The 20,823-nt window shown below is 33.4% G+C and overlaps 1 protein-coding gene across 3 annotated transcripts in view; it reads left to right on the plus strand.

Moving 5' to 3' along the window:
- Positions 1–20,823, plus strand: part of LOC118185801 (pancreatic triacylglycerol lipase-like) — a 52,259-nt gene that overhangs the window by 23,942 nt on the left and 7,494 nt on the right. For 2 of the 3 annotated variants that reach the window (XM_035355717.2, XM_035355716.2), the window contains 5 exons: positions 340–451; positions 8,537–8,653; positions 11,957–12,076; positions 16,501–16,758; positions 17,069–17,201. In XM_035355717.2, the coding sequence (XP_035211608.1) occupies positions 340–451; positions 8,537–8,653; positions 11,957–12,076; positions 16,501–16,758; positions 17,069–17,201 (740 nt within the window). The remainder of the gene's footprint in view (positions 1–339; positions 452–8,536; positions 8,654–11,956; positions 12,077–16,500; positions 16,759–17,068; positions 17,202–20,823) is intronic. The other variant, XM_035355718.2, reaches the window with a different exon arrangement.

Below are 20,823 nucleotides of genomic sequence, written 5' to 3' on the forward strand. Positions count from 1 at the left end.
ATGGTATATGATAGCTCAACTGTTGAAAGCGTTTTTCTATAGAGATGATATACGAGGTTTGATCTCGATAGGGGTCAAGGGTTTTCAAAGTTTTAACAGCTAATAATATGAGCTAATAAATGGTGAAATACTAATAGTTCATTTGTTTTCTTTCTTATTTTATATACTATTTTTATGTATGTAATAGTAATCTATTAATTTTTGATTGTAATTAAGTTAATGAGTGTATAAAAATCTTATTTAGTTAAACGTATCTGGTGAGATTCCTTAATTGTATAAAAGACGTACTTAGCTAACTAATTATTATCAGCTGATATAATTTTCTTCTTTCGAGTGCAGGATGTATATGCTATACCGTTGTCTTCTATGCACCTTATTGGCCACAGCTTAGGAGCACATGTCGCGGGATATGCAGGAGAAAGACTTAATAAAAGACTCGGCAGGATCACAGGTAAAAAAACATTTTCAGCACTATATTTAAAATATACATCCATTTTACCTCATACAAGGTCATAACATTTCCTGAACATGAAAGAATTAGAAATCAAAACGAAAGAAACCAATTATATGATAAGTCATGCTTTAATAAAAAAAATTTCATGCAAACAGACTTTAATCATTCAGTTTCTTTAGTCTAAGATTATGTAAATGTTCATTATAATATTAAATATAAAGTAGCTGAAAATTCTATTTTAGTTTCAATTGCTTTCCTTATGTACTCGTATTTCATTAATAAAGGAAGATATCAGTTAATAAACTGTGAGGAGATGAGAGATGAAGCATAAATTACCTCAACTTAACAATACATTATGTCATCAAATGCTGAAATACAAAGAAAGAAGATTCACATTAGTTTAAAAATGAAAGGAGCTGATATTTTTAGAGGTGATGCTTCTGAGGAGAAAAGTGGAAGCAAAATATCTAGTTTTCTTCCAACGAAAAGTGATTTGCATGAATAGTCCATTAAACGGGACTTCGTGTCTCTATTTAGCAAAGGATTAAGATCTTTTAAGCATTTAGCCTTTTCATATTATTCAGAAATTATACTTGCCTAATAAGTTTCTAGAAAAACAAATTGATATTCTGAAATTAATTATTTTGCTTAAAAGTTGAAGTGAAATTGGAGTTAAAGCAGCTTATGTTAGAAAAATTAGAAACATGTGAAAAGATCTTATACGGAATAAAACTTGAAAATTTATTTACTTTATTATAATAACGAAAGGAATAATAACCGAATAAAGTGTATTTTTGTGCTGTCTATAATAAAATAACTAAAATGCTTCGAAAGCTTCGACTAAGGTAAACTCAATTCCATTTAATTAACAGAAAACAAATTGCTATAACAAAGTAAAAAATAAGAGCTAATTTGTTAACAAGGATACCGTGTGAGGATGGATAACCATTAGAAGGTGATCCGTATGAAGGTGTATATACTGATTATCTTATGCAACACCTTGTACCGTATGAGGATGGGATGACATTTCGAGTACCCATACCCAATACCGTATAAGGACAGGACACTCCGCTTACCATAAGACCACCGCTCACCACTCGGTATTTTCATACAGAGTGCAGTATGAAGATACCGAGTCCTTATATAAAATCGTCGCAAGACGATGGGTGTAACGAATATATACAAAGTACGGGTGAATTATTATGAAATAAGAATGAGTTATTGTGGTAATATGATTGATTAGCACATGAAACTATAGCAACACAAGCAAATAAAGCAACTCCGAGCCGCTCCGATGTAGTGTGTGAGCACTGTGCTCAGATTGTGTCTATTTCTCGATAGCAGCCCTGGTCTCAGTTTGAGTAGGCAGATCACCAAATCTTGACCGAGCGTCAAACTTTGAAAATCAGGACCAGCTACTTTCCATTGAGCCTGTAATCCATAAGAATAATATGTGCCCAGAGCATTTCAGAAAACAAAGTGGTTCAAGTCAATATGAATATCATTCTGGAAAAACATTTTGCAGATTATATTTTTATCGATGCTATTGGTCTTTACCAGAGATCAGCTTAGGTTCCTTTTTCAATCCCGATATACATTATTTCTAGTTCAGTGTATCTTAAATTATCTCATTCGAGACTTTAATTTACAAAACTTAAAAATGAGGCTTTGTCTTTAAGATTAACGAAAGGGAATCGCTTAGAAAAAGGTATAATGCGTAGTAGAAGATGCTGAATTTTGTAGTTTCGATCCGTAGCAAAAGAATTGATTCTAGAACAGTTCAGAAGTTTGTGGAAAATGCATTTTCGAAGTCTAGAAGAGGTTTTCTCGAAACGTCCAGAAGTCTCGGATCCTTGTATGTACGGCTGCATTAGAGCCAATGTATCATTTCAAAGAGTTAGCTGCCTGAATCAGTTCAAAACTATGCGATTATATTAATACTTTCTGTTTCAGAACTTACTTTGCAAGTGATATTAGAGATTTGCTTTATTTTTCTCGTGTTAAACAGCATTTAATTTATGTCTATTGCTATCCTTGAATCATTTGCAGGTGTTTTCTTTGCTGCGACCATTTATTTATTTTAGCAATGTGCCCATTTCTTCTTATTTATATGGCAAAATCATTAAAAAATCCTTCGCAAACCTGTAGCTAGCCGCAGTACAGCCTGTAGGGTTTAATAAGTTATTTAAAAAAAAACTATGTGATTTATTTTCCAGCATTGCGCCTGTAATGGTAAAAGTGATACTTATTCATAACATCAGTTATGATTTCCTAGTATGTCGGATAGTCTGGGACTGTACTAAACTACTCAAAGGATGGAGTAAAAGTATTATAAAATTATATTTCTAATTAATTTTTTTATTTTTATAGTTTTATATAACTCAAAAGTTAAAATATCGAATTGAACTTTAAAACTTTTTTAGCAGTATAAACTTAAAAGTAGTGTGGGTTTCTGTGTTTTATGAATAAAAATCCAATATCCACTTAAAGATAATGTTTCATTCTACGGGTTCGTGGATCTGGACAACACTTGATGAAAAATCAAACCGCAATTTATTCCCCAGTATTACACAGGACAGTTCCAGAGATACGTTTACAGCCTTCGAAAAACTACGGTAAACAGTTTCAGACTACAACGGTTTCAGGCAACACAGCCTTCAGGCTACAACGGTGAAGACAGCTTCACGACAAAGCACTAAAGAACAGCTCCCAACTCGGTTCTGTTGCTCTCAAGCTAACCTCTGAACTTAAGATACTCTACTACTACTCAAGATACTCCCTATTCCGCGTACAGGCAGGGTATATATATATAGCTTTTGACCTGTCTTTGAGAACATTCTGTGGAAACCGATAAGAATTCGTTCTAGAGTATTCTCACTCCGTCTTTGGCATATCGTTGATTTTATCGCCAAATGGGCGATTTCGTGCCAAGTCTGCCTTTCTTTGCCACGTTTTGGCAATCCTAAACACGTTTTGCGGAAAAGTTATAACAGCTGGGCATTTCGTAACAGTAATAACGGTCTGTGTCTTTTAATAAATATTCAAAAAATTCTTTTCAGAAAAAAATGGAGGTAACTCAGGATAAATTATGTCGCTAATATTTCACGTACAATATTCATACGAAATTCCAGAAGAAAAATTTAAATGATGCGACGTTTTTCCGTTTAAAAAATCTTTTTATAAAATGACTAAATGTGGTATGCACAGTTCATTTGCAAAATTTAAGGATCGATTTTTTTAACAGATTTTATGGAACTTGCCAAAGAGCAGCTGACAGGATTTACTACTATGAAATCTCAACTTGCTTCTCCTAAAATATTATCTGCTGATGAATTTTTTATGCGCTTAATCTACGCACTTTCTGAAATTGTCTTGATCTAGTTATCTGCTGTGATGGATTCGAAATCTGAGGAAAGAATAATATTAAATTTTTGCAGTAAAAATGAGGAAACGGGAATGGGATTGTTTGAAATACTGTTTAAAGGGTTTGGGTATCTATTAAACACGAACCAATGTTTTTCGCTGCTGTGCATGATTTCATGTTGGACGAGAAAATGTTGATGATAAATTTAACAACTATCGCCCTTTGCAATGACGAAAGTGTGAGAACGTGGAAACGTTCCGTCTGCTGAAAAATTGTCACCAGTCTCTCCGAATGAGAGCTGATGAGCTACCATTCAAAATAAAACAATTATTGTGAAAAATCTCAGGAAAAAGAAAAATGTGTTCTTCCTTTGTCTCTTACTCGACAACTGCAAAGTAGACAGGTGACTGCATATCTACGTATCATCATTTGATTCAAATTGGCAGACATTTTTCAAGCAAATCGTGATCGTAGTTGAAACTTTGCTTATAATTTTGAGATAAAACCTTAATCATCTGCTTGGATTGTTGTTCATGACGGACACTAAACTTCTGCTTCAGAACTGTGGCGTAATGATCATGTTTCCTAATCGCAAAGGGATAATTCACAAATTTATGCTTCAGGGACGGATGGTAAACTTAATATTTTATAAAGACATACAGAATTCCGGAGAGATTTCAGGAAGTTACGTGTGAAAATGCCTTTTCACTCGCCGTCACACAATTAAATTTTCGTCAAGCATTTTCTAGCAAAGAAAAGTATCACAACACTCATCTCCCTCTATTCATAGATTTGCCATGGGCAGATTGCTGTCTCTTCCAAAAAGTAAAGTCCTACTTCAAACATCATTATTTTGGCAATATTGAAGAAATTCACAAATCTGTAATGAGAGGCTTTAATAGTGTTCTAAACGATGATTTCTGTAAAGAAAACACTTGTATGAACAGGCAAAACGGTGTATAAGGACTATATGTTGAAGAATAGGAGCTAAGAAATTTTGTTTTCCTCAACTTTCGATTTCGTTGGAACTTTGTCCTAAAACTTTGTAGATGAACTGTGGATATTCAGTTTTTTTAAATCAGACCTGCAATCGCGTTATAGTGAAACTTTACTATATAAGTCAACAACTAACTTACGCGTTTTTTTAGAGTGGCAATGAGGAAAAGAAATATGACAAATATGAAAAGTTGCAATTGTTTGGACTCGACAGTCATTCAAAAGGGCACAGTCTGAAATGCTTCTTTTCTCTGAAGCGAAACATGCGTAAACTAAATATTTGTTGTCGTCACGGATACAGCGAAGTTGCAATCTGCTTTTTTTGTCTTCAGTTCAACAGCGCGGAGAAATTACGACACGCCGTGTCTCCCTCTGTTTATTTCTTTTTGTCAAAGTTCTTCCTGTTCTTAGGTTGTCAAAAGATGATTCTATAAGATATAATTGCCTTTGCTGAATCGTAAATAGCTTCATTTACAAGCAAACTGTATTTGTTCTTCTAAAGTTAAATGTAAGAATTTGTACTTGCCTAAATTAGGCCGTCTGGTTTGGTAACATAGTTTCTGTTCACCTTTTTGCTCTGGTTTCTGCTAAGGCTTTCATAACTCAAAATCAAACATAGTTTGAATGCCTAAAATCCTGCAAAGTTATGATTCGTTATGCATTACCGTTCATGGTTAAAAATCTATTGAATAATATGAATTGTGATTAAAGTAAATTCAATTCAGAAAATTTATTTGCCTATTAAGTTATTTTCAGTTTGTAGATTCATTCTTTAAATATTTTGTGCCAGTTGTATTAATGTGCGATTAGCATGTGTGTGACCATTCCGCTGCATATAGGATTACGAGACGTTCTGGATGAGCCTGAAGGATTTGGAATTCATAACTGCATCCGTAATTTTTAAACGATAATGATGATCACTCATATTTGTTATTTTCATTGCTATATGTCAATAGTTAGCACGATTATTTTGGAAAGAGACTGAGAAATTCTTATTACACAATGCAGGAGTATTAGGATTGTCAAGAGCATCGCAAGGCAGTCTTCTTATAATAACCATCGCACTGTTGGGCATAGTGGTTACCAACGCTGATTACCGCACCGATGTGCTTGGGTTCATCTGCGGCACGGGAACATTTAAAATACTGTCTATCTGAAAACCTTTTCGAGCGGTTTGGTGGTAAGAGAAGAGGGCTGAGAGATTCTAGGTCCGTCCTCCGAACTGCCTCAAAATAAGCGGGGGGATTCTTTCTCATTATTTTATGTGTAACTATCTGAAAAACGATTAGATAACTGCATTTCTCTTAGTTTTTTTGCTAGAACACGATTACTGTAAAACGTAGTTATAATATTTCATTGATAGATTTAAATATTTTGATTAATTAAGTTTTTCGTGTGTAAAATTAGGCGAGAAGTTCGTTTTAAAAATTTTACTTTAACGAAACCCCACTTAGATTTCACATTTTAAACAGTTCACATTATTATGTCATGCCCTTTTTATATTTGAATTTTTTTGATTTTATTTATTTGGGGTTTTCAATTATCATTTCCATCATCATAAAATTGGCATCGACTTATCTTCCAAAAATCGCAGGCATAGAAACGAAACAATTTTCGAATCCTAAAATTTAATTTATCGAAAAAACTAATAATTATAAGTGAATTAAACTTTCGACTGAAATGATGATTACCATAAGCAGAATCTTAAAAGTTTCTTCGTGATTATAGAAATTATAACACTATTTATGGTCTCAATGATCAATAATTAATTAAATATTCATCTTAAAGTCTTGTACTTCACTCAAAAGTGCTTAATAAACGGTAACTGAAAAATCTTTTACAAACCTAAAAATAACAAATTAAATGCCCTTCTCGTTATAAAAGCTAGTATTAATTTAGGATAAGCACTTCAAGATTAATTTTACTTCTTCTGTCTTGCCTCATAACCATAGTAACGACGGCTGCGGCAGAGTCCTCTAATTTGCTAAAAACATTTTGAATAAAACAAAATTTCCTGTTTCTTCTATCGACATTGGAAAGAAAAATCCTATTGATATCGCAATATTTTAAAACGTCTTATGAGAATCCACTCTAATTTCCCGTATAAACGGATTTATCATATATTTTCATCTGAATAAAAGTTTGATGCGAAATTTCGAAACATTGTTTTTAACAAAATATTAATTAAAATAGTAGTCAGTTCCTTTTGAGTTTCCTTTTCCTTCCTCTTGAGTAAAATTTTCAGTAATAAAATCCTGATCTGTTTCATCAAATATTTCTTCCGATTTTAATTAATTTTACGTAAACGTATTATAATTTATGTCTTAGCTAGGCCGATGAAGCATCTGTCATACGACGTTTCGCCTTTTCAAACTGTAAAAACAGCCCTTCTCTTACAAATGATGTGTATTAAATTATTTTTGAAAATAGACTGGAAATTAGCTAAGAAATATTCCTTTAAATTGAACTTACGTCCAAAGAAATAAAGCTTTAGAGAAACAATGAGCTTTAGAGAAATAATGGCTGTCACAAGACGGAGCATGGATTCAAAAAGTCTCTAAAAAGGTTCCAGAGTTATGGCCTTCCAAGCGTCATCTAGAATATTCTATAAATGAGTTAAGAACGCTTCTGGTGGATGACTTGCTTGCATATTCTTTACATTATATCCTACAGCTGTTCAATGGATTTAAATGTGGGCGTGTCGATGGTCGGTGCAACACAGAAAAGTCAGTGAAATACTTCTCGAATCAGAATGAAGACAGACGGGTTTTGAGACTGGACTAGTTGGGATGCCGGTGCACTCCATCAGGATGGCAGAAAAGCATGAACGGATGCTAGCTGTCTCCCAGCAAATCTAGATCTACATACTTCAATGCAGTGAATGTGACCAAAGTTTCCCTACATTGTTAAGGAAAAATATCACAAGAACCCTCAATGAGCTGGCGTGACCAACTAAAGTTCTAATCTGACATGATGGATCCATTGTTATAATCTGGCATACTGGGTTTATATTCTTGACCTACCATCAGAGTTATGTATTTTGAACTAAAACTCATCATTCCGTGCTGCTTGCCACCATTGATGTCTCACTCACGATATTCTGTGGTTCATGCAAGACTGATTATTTTCTCTTTCTAACCCAAAAATAGCAACATAGTTATTATAACTGTTTCTGAAGAGAGTGGTTTTAAAATTAATTCCTATCATGTGGTTCTTTATAACATTCCATATGTTTTTACATAACAGCAGTAATGAAAGTGACATTTTTTTATCCAATAATAATGAAAATTCGGTAAATCAAAACTTTTAATCAATCAGTTAAAATAAGAGAAACAATAATTTCGTTATAATCAATCTAGTGTGAATATCGTAACCTTCTTATTTTTCTTACTTCCTTCCGCTACTGAGACGATGTCCGCTGTCTAGTTTCTACTGCCATTTACAATTATGTGAATACGTGAAAAGTAAGATAATAATTATGGAGCAGTGGCACATTGCTTGCGTCATTATAGTTATATATATTTTGGGAATGTTTTACTAAGAACAAAGAAATGCTCAGCTGGCTACGCCTGCCTGTTTCATATATCATCCAGCTTTCATAATTATCATTTAAATTTTTATTATATACATACGTAATACAAATTTCTGAGTTAATTAACTGCAGGCTCAAAATTACGTAAATTTGTTTGAAAAATTGAAACTCCTGCTCCTATTTCTTATAGGATTAGATCCAGCTGAGCCTTATTTTCAATACACAATGGAAGAAGTGAGATTGGATCCTACTGACGCCCAGTTTGTGGACGTCATTCATACAGATGGAGGAAGTATCATCACTGGTGGTAAGTACTCTTATTTTTTATAGTTGCATCGTTTTATTCATTCAAAGAAAATAATAAGACTGCCCCTTGTCCCCAGTCGGGCTTTTAAATCAATAGTAGTAGTTCTTTTGAAGTAAGTTGAACTACCTTTAAATACTACTTCTAACTCATTTGCATTCAACGCGATTCTAAAAACTCATTCTGGTAGGGAGTTATAAGTGGGAAACAAGAACTGAAACTAAAGGGTTTCAAAATTTCAAATAATTGTTATAAAATTAACAAACACCTTACAACTAATAACTCACATTTACGTACTTCATAAGGAAAGAATAATAATTTTAAATCGATAGATTTAAAACCTAATAATTTTGAAACACATTATTTAAGCATATACAACTAATCCAATGACAAGAACGACACGGTTTCCTCAATATTTGAGGCTGAACGGTCCTTTTGATTCGTCATGCTACAGTTAGAAAATTCTGAGTTCGAATCTAGGCACTAGCAGAACTGCATTATACGTCAACTTTCACTGGTGATATCCGTTAATAAGCATCTTCGTTAAAAGTCTGAAAGCAGCGTTTTCGAACAAGAAATGGTTGACGTAGATGGCACAATGAGAACAAAATCAGGTCTTCCGATATCATCTTCACCGTCACCGTACTCATAAGAAAATACAAACTCCTTTCGATCATGCTGATGGAAATTTCATGCCTATTACATACTGAAAATGCATTGATTAACTATTTATTATTCTTGACTAGAGCAAAGAAACTCATCTTTAATAACCAGGCTGAACCCAGTGTTCCTACATTTTTAAATCAAAACGTAGACATAATAAAACATATATGTATTAGTTTCAGTTAAGAAATTTTTAAATAGCTTATGTTATATTCATGCTTTTAATTAAAGTAGGAGAAAAATTGCTTCTGTATATAAATAAAATAAAGAAATTTAAAAAGAATAGAGTGTCTTCTTGTTACAGCGGACATCGAGTTTAGTCGTCATCAAGTCGTACAAAACTGGCAATGGCTCAATCTATAACGCGCACACTTCTGATGTCTCCAGAGGCTTATGAAGAGGCCGCTTTAACGAGGAATTGTCTGAATAGACCAGAAATGTCTAATTACATTATTGTTCTTTGTTTACGAGTTCCTTGGCAAGGCCTCCATAATAACAATTTTGTACACCAAGCAGAAATATAGCAATCAGAGTATGAATTTCCTCCTAAGACTTCCAATCAATAATATCCATGTCGTAGTAGATAGCCAGTCTTCTATGTTTGCGATTAAAAATCAATATCCCAACTCTCCAATAACAGACAAGATTCAACACAACATAATGAATAGCAACAAAAACTTTATAACATGGACTAAAGGAGATAATGACTGTGAAAGCAATGAAGGAGCCGATATTCTAGCAAAACAGGCTGTACTTGAACAACTAGGAGATAACACTAAAAACCCATGGCCAAGATCCGCATTAAAGCGTGAATTAAAAATATGATCATGTAAAGAAGGGCAACATAATGGGATCAAGAACCAACAAGGGATCAAGAACCAACAAGGGATCAACAACCAATGAGATCAAGGCCGCAGAACATTTAAGTTTTTTCCAAAGATTAGTGACAGCACCATTATATCAGTGTATTTTATTTCACAATATATTCCCGAGCATGGCTCCCTTCTCCACATATATAAATGATAGAAAGTTATTAACCACCCATGTGTATACGTGGGGAAAAAAGGGATCCTGATCACTACCTCTTTACATGTCCTCTAAATAAAGATTTCACATTAGACACCCAAAGAGCTGTGGTATCAAATTAAAAAGATCCTTTGAACATCACTGTGTAAGGATTATGCTAATTTTATTAATAGTTAAATTTTAAGTTCCTTTCCTGTCAAATTCTTAACTTCAACTTACTACTTCCGACCAGAACTTAGTTTTAGAATCACTCTGAATACATAATGAGGAAGAGCGGTATTTAACCGCGAAGTTCTACTTGTTGAGTTAGAGGGAATCAGAGTTTCTGATTTGCGCGCGTCTGCCTTTTTGGCTACTCTCTCGCAAAGCTGTTATTACGCTCGGTCGTACTCAGGCCCCTGATAGCTTCGTAGTCAAACAGAGTTAAGGGGCCAACTCGGTTAGAATAGTGATAGCTTTGGCTATATCTCTTTAGATTAGTTTTAGTTTATTTCTTAGCCTCTTAAGTTCAAGGTACTCCTCTTAGGCTTTTATTGTACACTCCAAGATGGAGTTCTGTTAATTCATATTTGAATAATAAATAGTTATCCTTCCATCTTGTTGTTTCTTGTCACACGAACTTAAGCGATTATTCGCTTAGTAGTTCTTAAGTTTCTTCACTTTCTACAGTAACTGAGAAATACACAAGTGAGAATCCCAGAACTGAAAGATACATAAACAGGTTTAAATCCATCATCGAATAACTATATCAACAAGCCTATGTCACCCATAAACCTTACCTATGTCACCCATCAACCTTAACTTATGTCACCCATAAACTCTACTCTTATAATGTGCAAACAAAGATTCCATAAGAAATTTCGTGTAACCCTTTTATAAACTTCTTGTAACCTTTGTAACTAACCTTTCTGGTAATCTTTTTAAAATTATAAATAAACTGCCAATTGAAGGGCCCTGAAAGGGTCAGATGGATAATGTGTGTGGGCTTTATCCATTACGTCTAGGACGTTGTTGTACCTGACTTGTGCCACTTGTACCTTGTACCTTGCCCCACATACTTGTACCTGACTTGGACGGTTGTTTTTTGTACCTTATTACATTGTTGTGTATGATATCTTTATCTTCTTATAGAGAAATTTTCTGATATCAAAAATGGGAGTCTAAGTGAAAAGTAAATTATAAATTAACATTTTATTTGTCTTATAAATGTTAATAATAAATTATCAAACTAGGAACTTGCTTAACTTGGAAGAGAATAAACTGGAACATTTATTTTTATCTTCGAAATTCTCTACAGCTTATGGGTGGTGTGGCGTATTTAATTATGGCAAAGCACACTAGGGCTATCTGCCTAAGGGAAGGGACGCCTTCCTGGAGGACTTTCTAAGGGAGACTGGCTTGTATACGCGTTACACATGGTGAAAACCACGAAAACACCCATGCAGCCAGCCCGTTCGCGGGATTCGAACCTCGGACCGAGCTCCCAGTGTTCAGCGACTTTACCGCTCGGCCGCTGGTGGGCCCTACAGTTTATGGGAGACTCAGTCTAATAAATGTTTTTTAATCAATGTATTTTTTATCAATGTTTTTTTTTTTAAATATTTTGTTTTCTTTCAGGACTAGGTATGATACAAGATTGTGGGCACGTCGACTTCTATCCCAACGGCGGTAAAAGGCAACCTGGATGTAATCAGAATGTGGTTGGAGCTATCGAAAAGGAAGGAGATTTACTGTATGGTGCGTACACAACACAAATGCATACACATGAATCTTTACTATACATCAAACTTTTAAGCCGTCTTTAATAAATATGCCATCTGTTCTTTAAATGTAGAGGGAACAAAGTACAAAAATAGCTTAGATATTTTAGGGACTTGTTAGAAACTAGTGATAGGCCTTAATAAAAATAATTCGCTAGTCATTAAAATAAACCTTCTTCGGATCATCTGCAACAAAGTGTGAAATCTAGCTAAATAATCAATATAATTGAAATGCATATCATTAAAATAAATGTGGAAATGCTAATTAGTATTTTTCAGGAATTAATGCAAGTGCAAAGAACGTGATATTTAATAAATAAAGGTAACACAGAAAACGTTAAAAAAGCGCCCCTTTGGATGTTAATTTAAAATCTGAAACTTTTTTTTAGATAATTGATTTAGCAGCTGTATTTATTTTTTTACCTGAGTGAGTTATTGAGTAGGCTGCGAGAACAATGAATTCTAAAACTAACTTATAGTAAAAAATGATAACAAGATAAATGTGAAAGAAAGCAAGAGAGTATAAAATGCGATTTCATTCATAGTTGTATGTACAGTATCACTGTGATCCTTGAAACAGGAAAAACATAAAGAATTTTGCGCCACACAATGACGCTATTTCAAAGGATTCTCTAAACTGATAACTATGACTATGAACGAAGAAAAAAAAGATTTTAAATTGTCCGTAATATTTTTCACTTTATAATGCATAATTCTAATTATTAAATTAGTTATAACGTAATTTTGATGTATAATAAAATATATTAAAAGCATTGAATATTTTTTTTTTTTTTTTGAAATTTTATATCGATGAAAACACGAGTAGTGAAACAAAACTTCGTTATATATCTGTAATAGAAAAGAATCACAAAAATGACCAATTACTTGGGTACTGATGGAATTTGTGCAACCTAAATTTCGCTGTATTACAATAATATTGCTGCCTTAGTTTTGACATTCTAAAGAGATGATCTAAATTATGATAAATTAAAAGCCAGGGATTTGGCGATTTACTAGGAGATGAGATAAAAACGTCGGGGTTCTCCTGGTTTCAGTGGAAGAGCTGGTAAGCTTAATTTTACAAAGCATCAGTTTCTCCCATATTAGACTAAGTTTAAATTTGAAAAAGAAAGGAAGGTTAAAATGATATCAAATTTTATGAACGTGTACTATAATCTCTGATCTTCTGTAAAATTTATCGCTCTCTACCTAAATTTTTCAATTCCTAGGAAGAAATTATCTTTGTAAACTTAATTTAAAAATTCTTCTTAGGAGTCTATGCGTTTCAATAGATTTTCTCAGAAAATGTCTTTTTCACAAAGAAATATTATAATTTTCTTTAAAATCTACGAATATGAATATTTTATGGTGTGAAAGCCCTAAAACTTAATACTCCATGTCACCTACAGCCTTTCATTTCCTTTTGTATTTTTGAACTGCATTAAACGAATTATATAATTCAGCCAAGCAAAAGTGTTTGTTATATGTTTAAATTCAGTGATTTCAAATATGTTATGAATATGTGTTTCATATTTAATCCACGGAAACTGTATTCTATCTGCATCAGAAAATTATATCCATCGCTAACTCAGTTGCAATAAATATTACATTTCGCCTAACCTAAACCTTCGCCTAACCTAATATATATTTTCGGAAATTAGAACTAAGAAATATAAAAAGCCGAGTAATTTTCTTCAATTTAAGATCAATCTTCAATTTAAGAGTAAGAAACGAGTACAGGTGCTTAGTAAGAAATGTATTTCTTAAAGCATTGGATCCTAAATACTTCTTCTCGCCTCCCTTTCATTTGTTGTTGTCTTGTCCATGAATTTCATGGAAGAATGGTTGAGTCTCAAGGAAGTTGGATTTCTGCTCCCACCCCATATTTGACGGAGAGCACCACGGCGGGGGAGTCCGAGGGTCGCTCACCCCTCTCCCCTACCACCAAACCACACGAAAGGACTTTCGGCTACCATATATTTATATATTTAGAGTGCCCCATGCCGCAAAGACACTAACAGAGCGAAAAACCCTGTTAGTTTATAATCCTTTATCGTTAGACTGACTGACAAGAGTTTCATAAACTTGTAGGAATTTATTTTAACTAACAAGTTAAAGTTTAATTTTAAACTTTCCTATAAGCCTTCATTCCCCTAATTGTCAGTGCCAGAATATTTAAATTTCGTAGCGCGTTTGAAGGAATAGTTTAAAAACCGAGTTTGGTAGGAAAGAGGAGAGTTAGGCTACAGCCTCCACCTCTGCCAGTTTAAATCTTTGCTTATTGCTGGTTTACGTGGCTTAATTGCATTTACTTGCTGCCACTAGTTTCGACGGGGGTTTTAGAAACGAGATCTAGCTGAGCCCTGTAGTTTAGTTTTATCACTTGTTCATATCTTCAAACTTTTAGTTTCGCTATCCGATTTCAGTTACCGCCCAAGCAGAAGTGTAGTTTGTTAGCGTCGAGTTGACGCATTGTAGTTAGAGTTAATAAAGGGTCCTTTTAACCGTTCTTTTGTGCAGTTACTGCTATTCCAGTTTTCACACAAAAGTTAATCTACTGAACTTTACAAACTGTTGCTTGCAGTTTCATGAATTGTTGTGAAATATTTATTTTCTGTAAGGATACCAGTTACGTGTATCAAATAAGATATTGGCATATTCATAACTAAAAACTTTCAAATACTAAGATAGTTGAGGCATTGAACCAGCATTATATCTCTACCTGACCTCAACAGAGCATCGAAAGAAACATTTTCGCGAATTTTCGCTTTCGGGATATCTGATTAGTCGACTTACAGAATCAGTTCTAGGAAAAATTACGAGGGACACACCTTTAGGCGAATCATTCTCATTTCAATTACTAAAGGTTACGCCTAGCTAGCCGGGAAATCAGGTCTAGCGATACATTATTTCGGCTAGGAACCCTCATACAGTAGTAATAAGAGAAACTGGTATCTCGAAAAAGTTTCTCCTAACCTCACGCGTCGTTAGACAGGATAAAACCCATTAGGTTTCTTCAGAATAAAAAAATGGCGAAAAACTAGGTGTGCTTTTGCCTGGTTGTTTCGAGCGTGCTAAACTACAGCACATGATAATGCGCTAATTCCTTGTAAGTTATAAGCAAAGACTGAAAGCTGTCGTTATTTGGTAAAATAAAAAATATCTCGTAAGGATTAGATTTTCATAAGCGACGGAGGACGTGGGCACTGTCCCTTTACCATTTGGGTTAATCAGTACAGCACCACGTCCAACTTTATCTTACATTTCATATTACATTATATATTACGATACATGATTTACACATTGCATTATTTACTACATATCAAATTAATACCTTACCCTAACATTACATTAACTTCACATCACCTTATTACATTAAAATTCTTTCCTAATAAACCGTATATTGGTACATAATAAAAGGGTTATTTTGCACAGGATTCGCATTAGACACAGGATACGCATTATGCATATTATCATTATAGACTGGGTACGCATTACATTATACACGGGGAAATTAATAATACATAGGAACATTATACGCAATAGGGGGTTAAAGGCACGATGCGGGTTAAATTATTCACAGGAAAATTAGTTATACACAGGTGTTGCATTATACAGGATAAATTATACACATGATATGCTTTATATACTGGATGCATATTGAATTGTCATCAGCACCCTGCCTTTTGTACCCGTTACTCGATATACTGCCTACATCGTTATACATAATACTATTATACAGTTTGCATTCACATTGTTTCAATTGGGCTTTGTATTGTGTGTCATGTTGCTTATTAACCAGTACATACTACATTACATATTACATTATATATTATGATACATATGACACTATTACGATTACATTAATTATTTCATTATTATGATACATATGACACCATTACGATTACATTACATATTACATTACATATTATGATACATATGACACTATTACGATCGCATTATATATTACGATACTTGGCTTACGCATTAGATTATGTACTGCATATCAAATTAACAAGATAGTGCATACTTCGTTTATCATTACATACTACACATTACATTATATATTGCGATACATGGTTTACACATTACATTATATTCTACACATCAGATTGACAAGACGAAATAACGCCTTACCTTAGCATTACATTAACTTCGCAACTACTTATTACATTAATTTTCTTTCCTAATATGCAGTATACTCGTAACAGATACATTATCATCAGATTGTAATAATGTTGTTTTGCACTAGCTGCACATTAAAACGTAAAATCAATAATACATAAACGTAAAATCAATCATTTGGGTAAAATTCTTTTGCATTGTTGAAATTCATGCTCTCTGTTTGAAGAAATCATTGCAGCACTGATGACTGAACTCGCAACAGCATTCCCTCGACAGGTATTCGACGTTTCATCGGCTGTAACCATATCCGGGCCTACGAATTCTTCACCGAATCGGTGAATTCTGATTGTCCTTTCTACGGATACGTGTGCGACAACTATGAGAACTTCTCAGTTGGCAAATGTCCTTGGGTATGCGGACCAGACGTGTCACTCTGCGCACCCATGGGCTTGAAAGCGGACAAATGGAAGAAATTTGCTGAAGATGAACCTGTAAAGATGTTTCTGCATACGAGTAACACAGAGCCATTTTGTCGTAAGTTGCTTTTGTTGTAATTTTAAATCGGAAAAGCAAATTGACTTTCAATAGCATAGCTTGGCTATAATGTTTTAAAATACAAAAGACCTTCAAAGAGCTTTAGATGTTTGTGAGCTGTGTGATATTCTCATTTAACTTCTATTATCTTTATTTATACTAATCATTTCTAAAATATATATATATTGGATAATCATCCTATTCTAAAAAATCTTTATACGTCAAAAAGATGGGATTGTATTACAATATTTTATTGATGATAAGCCCATCTTTTTTTCTTAAGATTTATAGCTACACACTTTTTTAACAGGTCACCATTACTACATTCATCTGCGTTGTTCCTATAGTGATGAAGCAAGGATGCACATCACAGAAAAAGGCAGACTTTTTATTAGACTCACTGGCACAAAAGCACAGTCCCCCGTTTTAGAAGCTAAAAAAGAGTAAGAATTCTTTACTTAAAAATTGACAAGTAATCTAAATTATATTTGTTTTATGAAACGATATAATTATTTTGCAATGTCATTTTCATAAATGTCTTAGGTATATTAATAATATATACATTATATAAATTGAAGAATACGCTTCATTTAGCTTTAAATCAGGGGTTCTCAACCGGTGGTACGCAAAGAAGCAAAGTATATTGAACTATTAAATTCAAAAATCAAAACCCCAGCATCCTCATAGAGTTTTCCCTCTAACACTCGTAAATTTATGCGATCTGAGCTTTGTTCAAGGTCAATAGCCGCTTATAAACTTTAGCAAGTGTCGAACAATCTGTGTTCATGGCAGTTTTCACGGTTTTTCCATGTTGTACGTTTGACAAATATTCTTTTAGTCGTAGATATAACAATATTTGCTATAGATGATGTTTTTAAAAGAGTGATAGATATGGATGCTGTATTTAATAGAAAATGAAAATAAGTTCCTATAAAATGATAATAGTATCTCATTAATTCTTTTAGAGTAGCGATTCTCAAACGGTGGTACGCAATTGAATGAAGTGAAAAATTGATGTTACGGAAAGAAACAAAGTATTTTTAATTATTAAATTTAAAAATTTCGTGAAGGAAAAGAACAATTGAAAGAAATTTTCTGTGATCGAACTCTTAATTGAGGATTTCAAAAATAACACATTTATTAACTTTTGGCTGAACCGAAAAAAAAAGAGTTTAGAGGCATTTCAAATAAGGCTAATAAATTTTTATTGCCTTCTTACACAACTGTTTGTGTGAACAAGGATTTTCTTCCATGTTTTATTTGAAAAATGAAATAGAACAAAATTAAAAGTGGATCCTAATGTATGATTAAAACTGAGTGAAATAAGACCAAGACATGAAGAAATTGATCTCTCTTAAATAGGCCCAAATTTCACACTAAATTTTAGAATTAAAGTATTATAACTTAAATTTTGATAATTAAAATGGTAACCAAATTTTAATCTAGTATTTTTTGTGTTCAAATAGCCAATAAGTTGTTTAAATGGCAAAATATGTATTTTTTTTTAATATTTCTATTGAGCAATTGAAAAGTAATCATTGCGAAATGTAGTGGTGGTACTAAAAATTTTCAATTTTTGTTTAGATGTACGCGTTAGTCAAAAGGTTGAGCTGCTTTAAATCATTCTTGAGCAATGAACCGTTACACTCTCTTTCCTTAGGTTTTCTCTGTTTCAGTAAGTGGAAAATACTTTTCGTTAAAGCACAGAAGTACTAGCTGTGAATTAAATTTATCTACATATAAAGATTAAAAACTAAATCTTTGCATATCATTGGCTGAAAGCACTAGCTATTTAAGGTCATGCTTTAAAAAGAAAGGCATATTCAGCACATTCCACTGGAGTGCTGAATCCAAGACTGTTTATCCTAAATTATGTTATGTGGCTTACTAAGTTTGGTTGAGACATAAGCCCCCAGCTTTTATACTGGGAAACAGAAACATATTGCCATTACGTACAATTACACATTCTTACACAGTACTCACTCTGCGCCCTCTAGCGGTGTCCCTTTAACAGTGAAATCTACTGCCAGACTATAACATTTATTCCACAAAATGGGATAAACATCACAAATTATTCATGCTTGTCTTAAAATCGAATTGAGAATCATCAATACGACATTAATACTACCGACTATACCAAATACTCGGCATGAATTCAATTAAGTTCAACAATTTTATTCATTCAACTGTGCATCAACATCCATGCTCTTGACACAGTACTGCTTTTTTTCGCCTTTTGCGGCTTGATCTTCATCTTTCTAAGTTCTTAGCAGTATCCAGTTAAATTATACGAGCTTTTACAAAGCATAAAACTTTTACAAAGTTTCCGTTCCCTTAATATTCACAATCATCTAGGCTAAACATGCCATTATAAAACTAGCATCTTTTATCTCATTATATATTAAAAATAATACATTCATTAGTGATTCTGTGAAAATGCTTTCATCGAGTACATATATTAATAACTTTTAAAATGAAATATTATCATTCAATTTTATAACTATCAGATTCTGTTGTTCTGTGTCTTTATTTTATATTATTATTATTTTATATTTATCATTTATATATATATATTTTACATATTCTCGTCATTTACATATATTTCTTTACACAGTTTAAACCTTTATATATATTTTTTAAGATTAATGTTCACTTCTTTATATAATTTTTATTATTTGCGTAGATTTCTTAATATATTTTAATCACTAACACCTTTATATAGGTAATTTAGGTACATTTCAATCCCAGATTTATCACTACATGCACAAAAGTAATGATAATCCATGGAATAGCCTATCGATGTAATAAATGGTTTTAAGGGAATGTATAAAAGACTAGCCCAATTAGCATTATCCAATCAAAAATGATCAAATGGTTTTTAATATGTAAATTAAGGTGTTACATCATCTGACGGTGAATCAAGCTTTTTGAGCAATGTAAATATCTGAAAGAATTTCTGAAATACAGTATTTAATTTCGGTGTGTTCGAAATTAAACACTGTATAATATGTTATGGTTCCGAAGTATTATTTGGAAAATTCTGTAAAGTGCGGAATTATCATCGGCCGAATGGCAAAGAATTATCGAAGCAATAAAATGGGAAAATATTTCAAGATAGACAGTTTTTATGCTATGGAAACAATTCCAGAACAGTGAAAGGAGGTCCCGACAAGGTCGTAAACGAATAAGTGCTACTCAAGATAGATATCCGTCAGTAACTGCTAGTGGAACAAGAAGTCTACTGCTATGCAGCTGCGTTCAGAGCTTGCATCCGCTTCTGGAGCTGACTGTACGCAAAAGGCTTGGTCATTTTACCAGAAAGCTAATGGTATGTGTTTCATTAGCTTCCCCCCCCAAAAAAAAAGAGAAATCGCTTTAATTGGTGCAAGGAACATCAAAACTGGAGTGGACATTAGTGGTCTCATGTCCTCCTTACTGATGAGTCGAGGTTTAGTTTAACATATGATTCTAAAAATGTATACATCTGGAGGAAATCAGAAGCACAAAATCTTTCTCCGACCATTACGAAACGGGGCCATTTCGGTAATGCAGGCGTGATGGTATACAGATTAATAATGATCGATGGACACGTGTTCAACAGCAGATCTGCAACCGGCCAGAAATATCAGGTTGAGGTCTTAGAACCTCATGTAAGACCTTTCAAACTTTCATATGTGAAATGCCTTTTAATTTACGGACGATAATGTTCGTCCACATCGAGTAAACCTCGTCGGAAAGTTCCCTGAAAGTGAAAACATTGAGAGAATACAGTGGCCACCAAAATCTCTTCATCTTAACCGATAGAGAACTTACGAGACTACCTTGAAAAAGCATTTTCACAGAGACATCCTCTTCCCCCCTTTTTTTACTTTTCTTTTGGTTTACTATTTACCATGCACCATGAAACTATACTACTACAGTTTCATGGTACATGGTACAGTTTTATATCATATGCAGCGCTCTTAATTTTTTTTGTATTTATATGTTATGATGTTATGTACCATTCCAGTAGGTCTTAGAACCTCATGTAAGACTTTTCAAACTTTCATATGTGAAATGCCTTTT

The sequence above is a fragment of the Stegodyphus dumicola genome, chromosome 3 (genome assembly GCF_044657685.1).
Source record: "Stegodyphus dumicola isolate Sdum_Otavi_A_Nest chromosome 3, ASM4465768v1".
NCBI lineage: Eukaryota > Metazoa > Arthropoda > Arachnida > Araneae > Eresidae > Stegodyphus > Stegodyphus dumicola.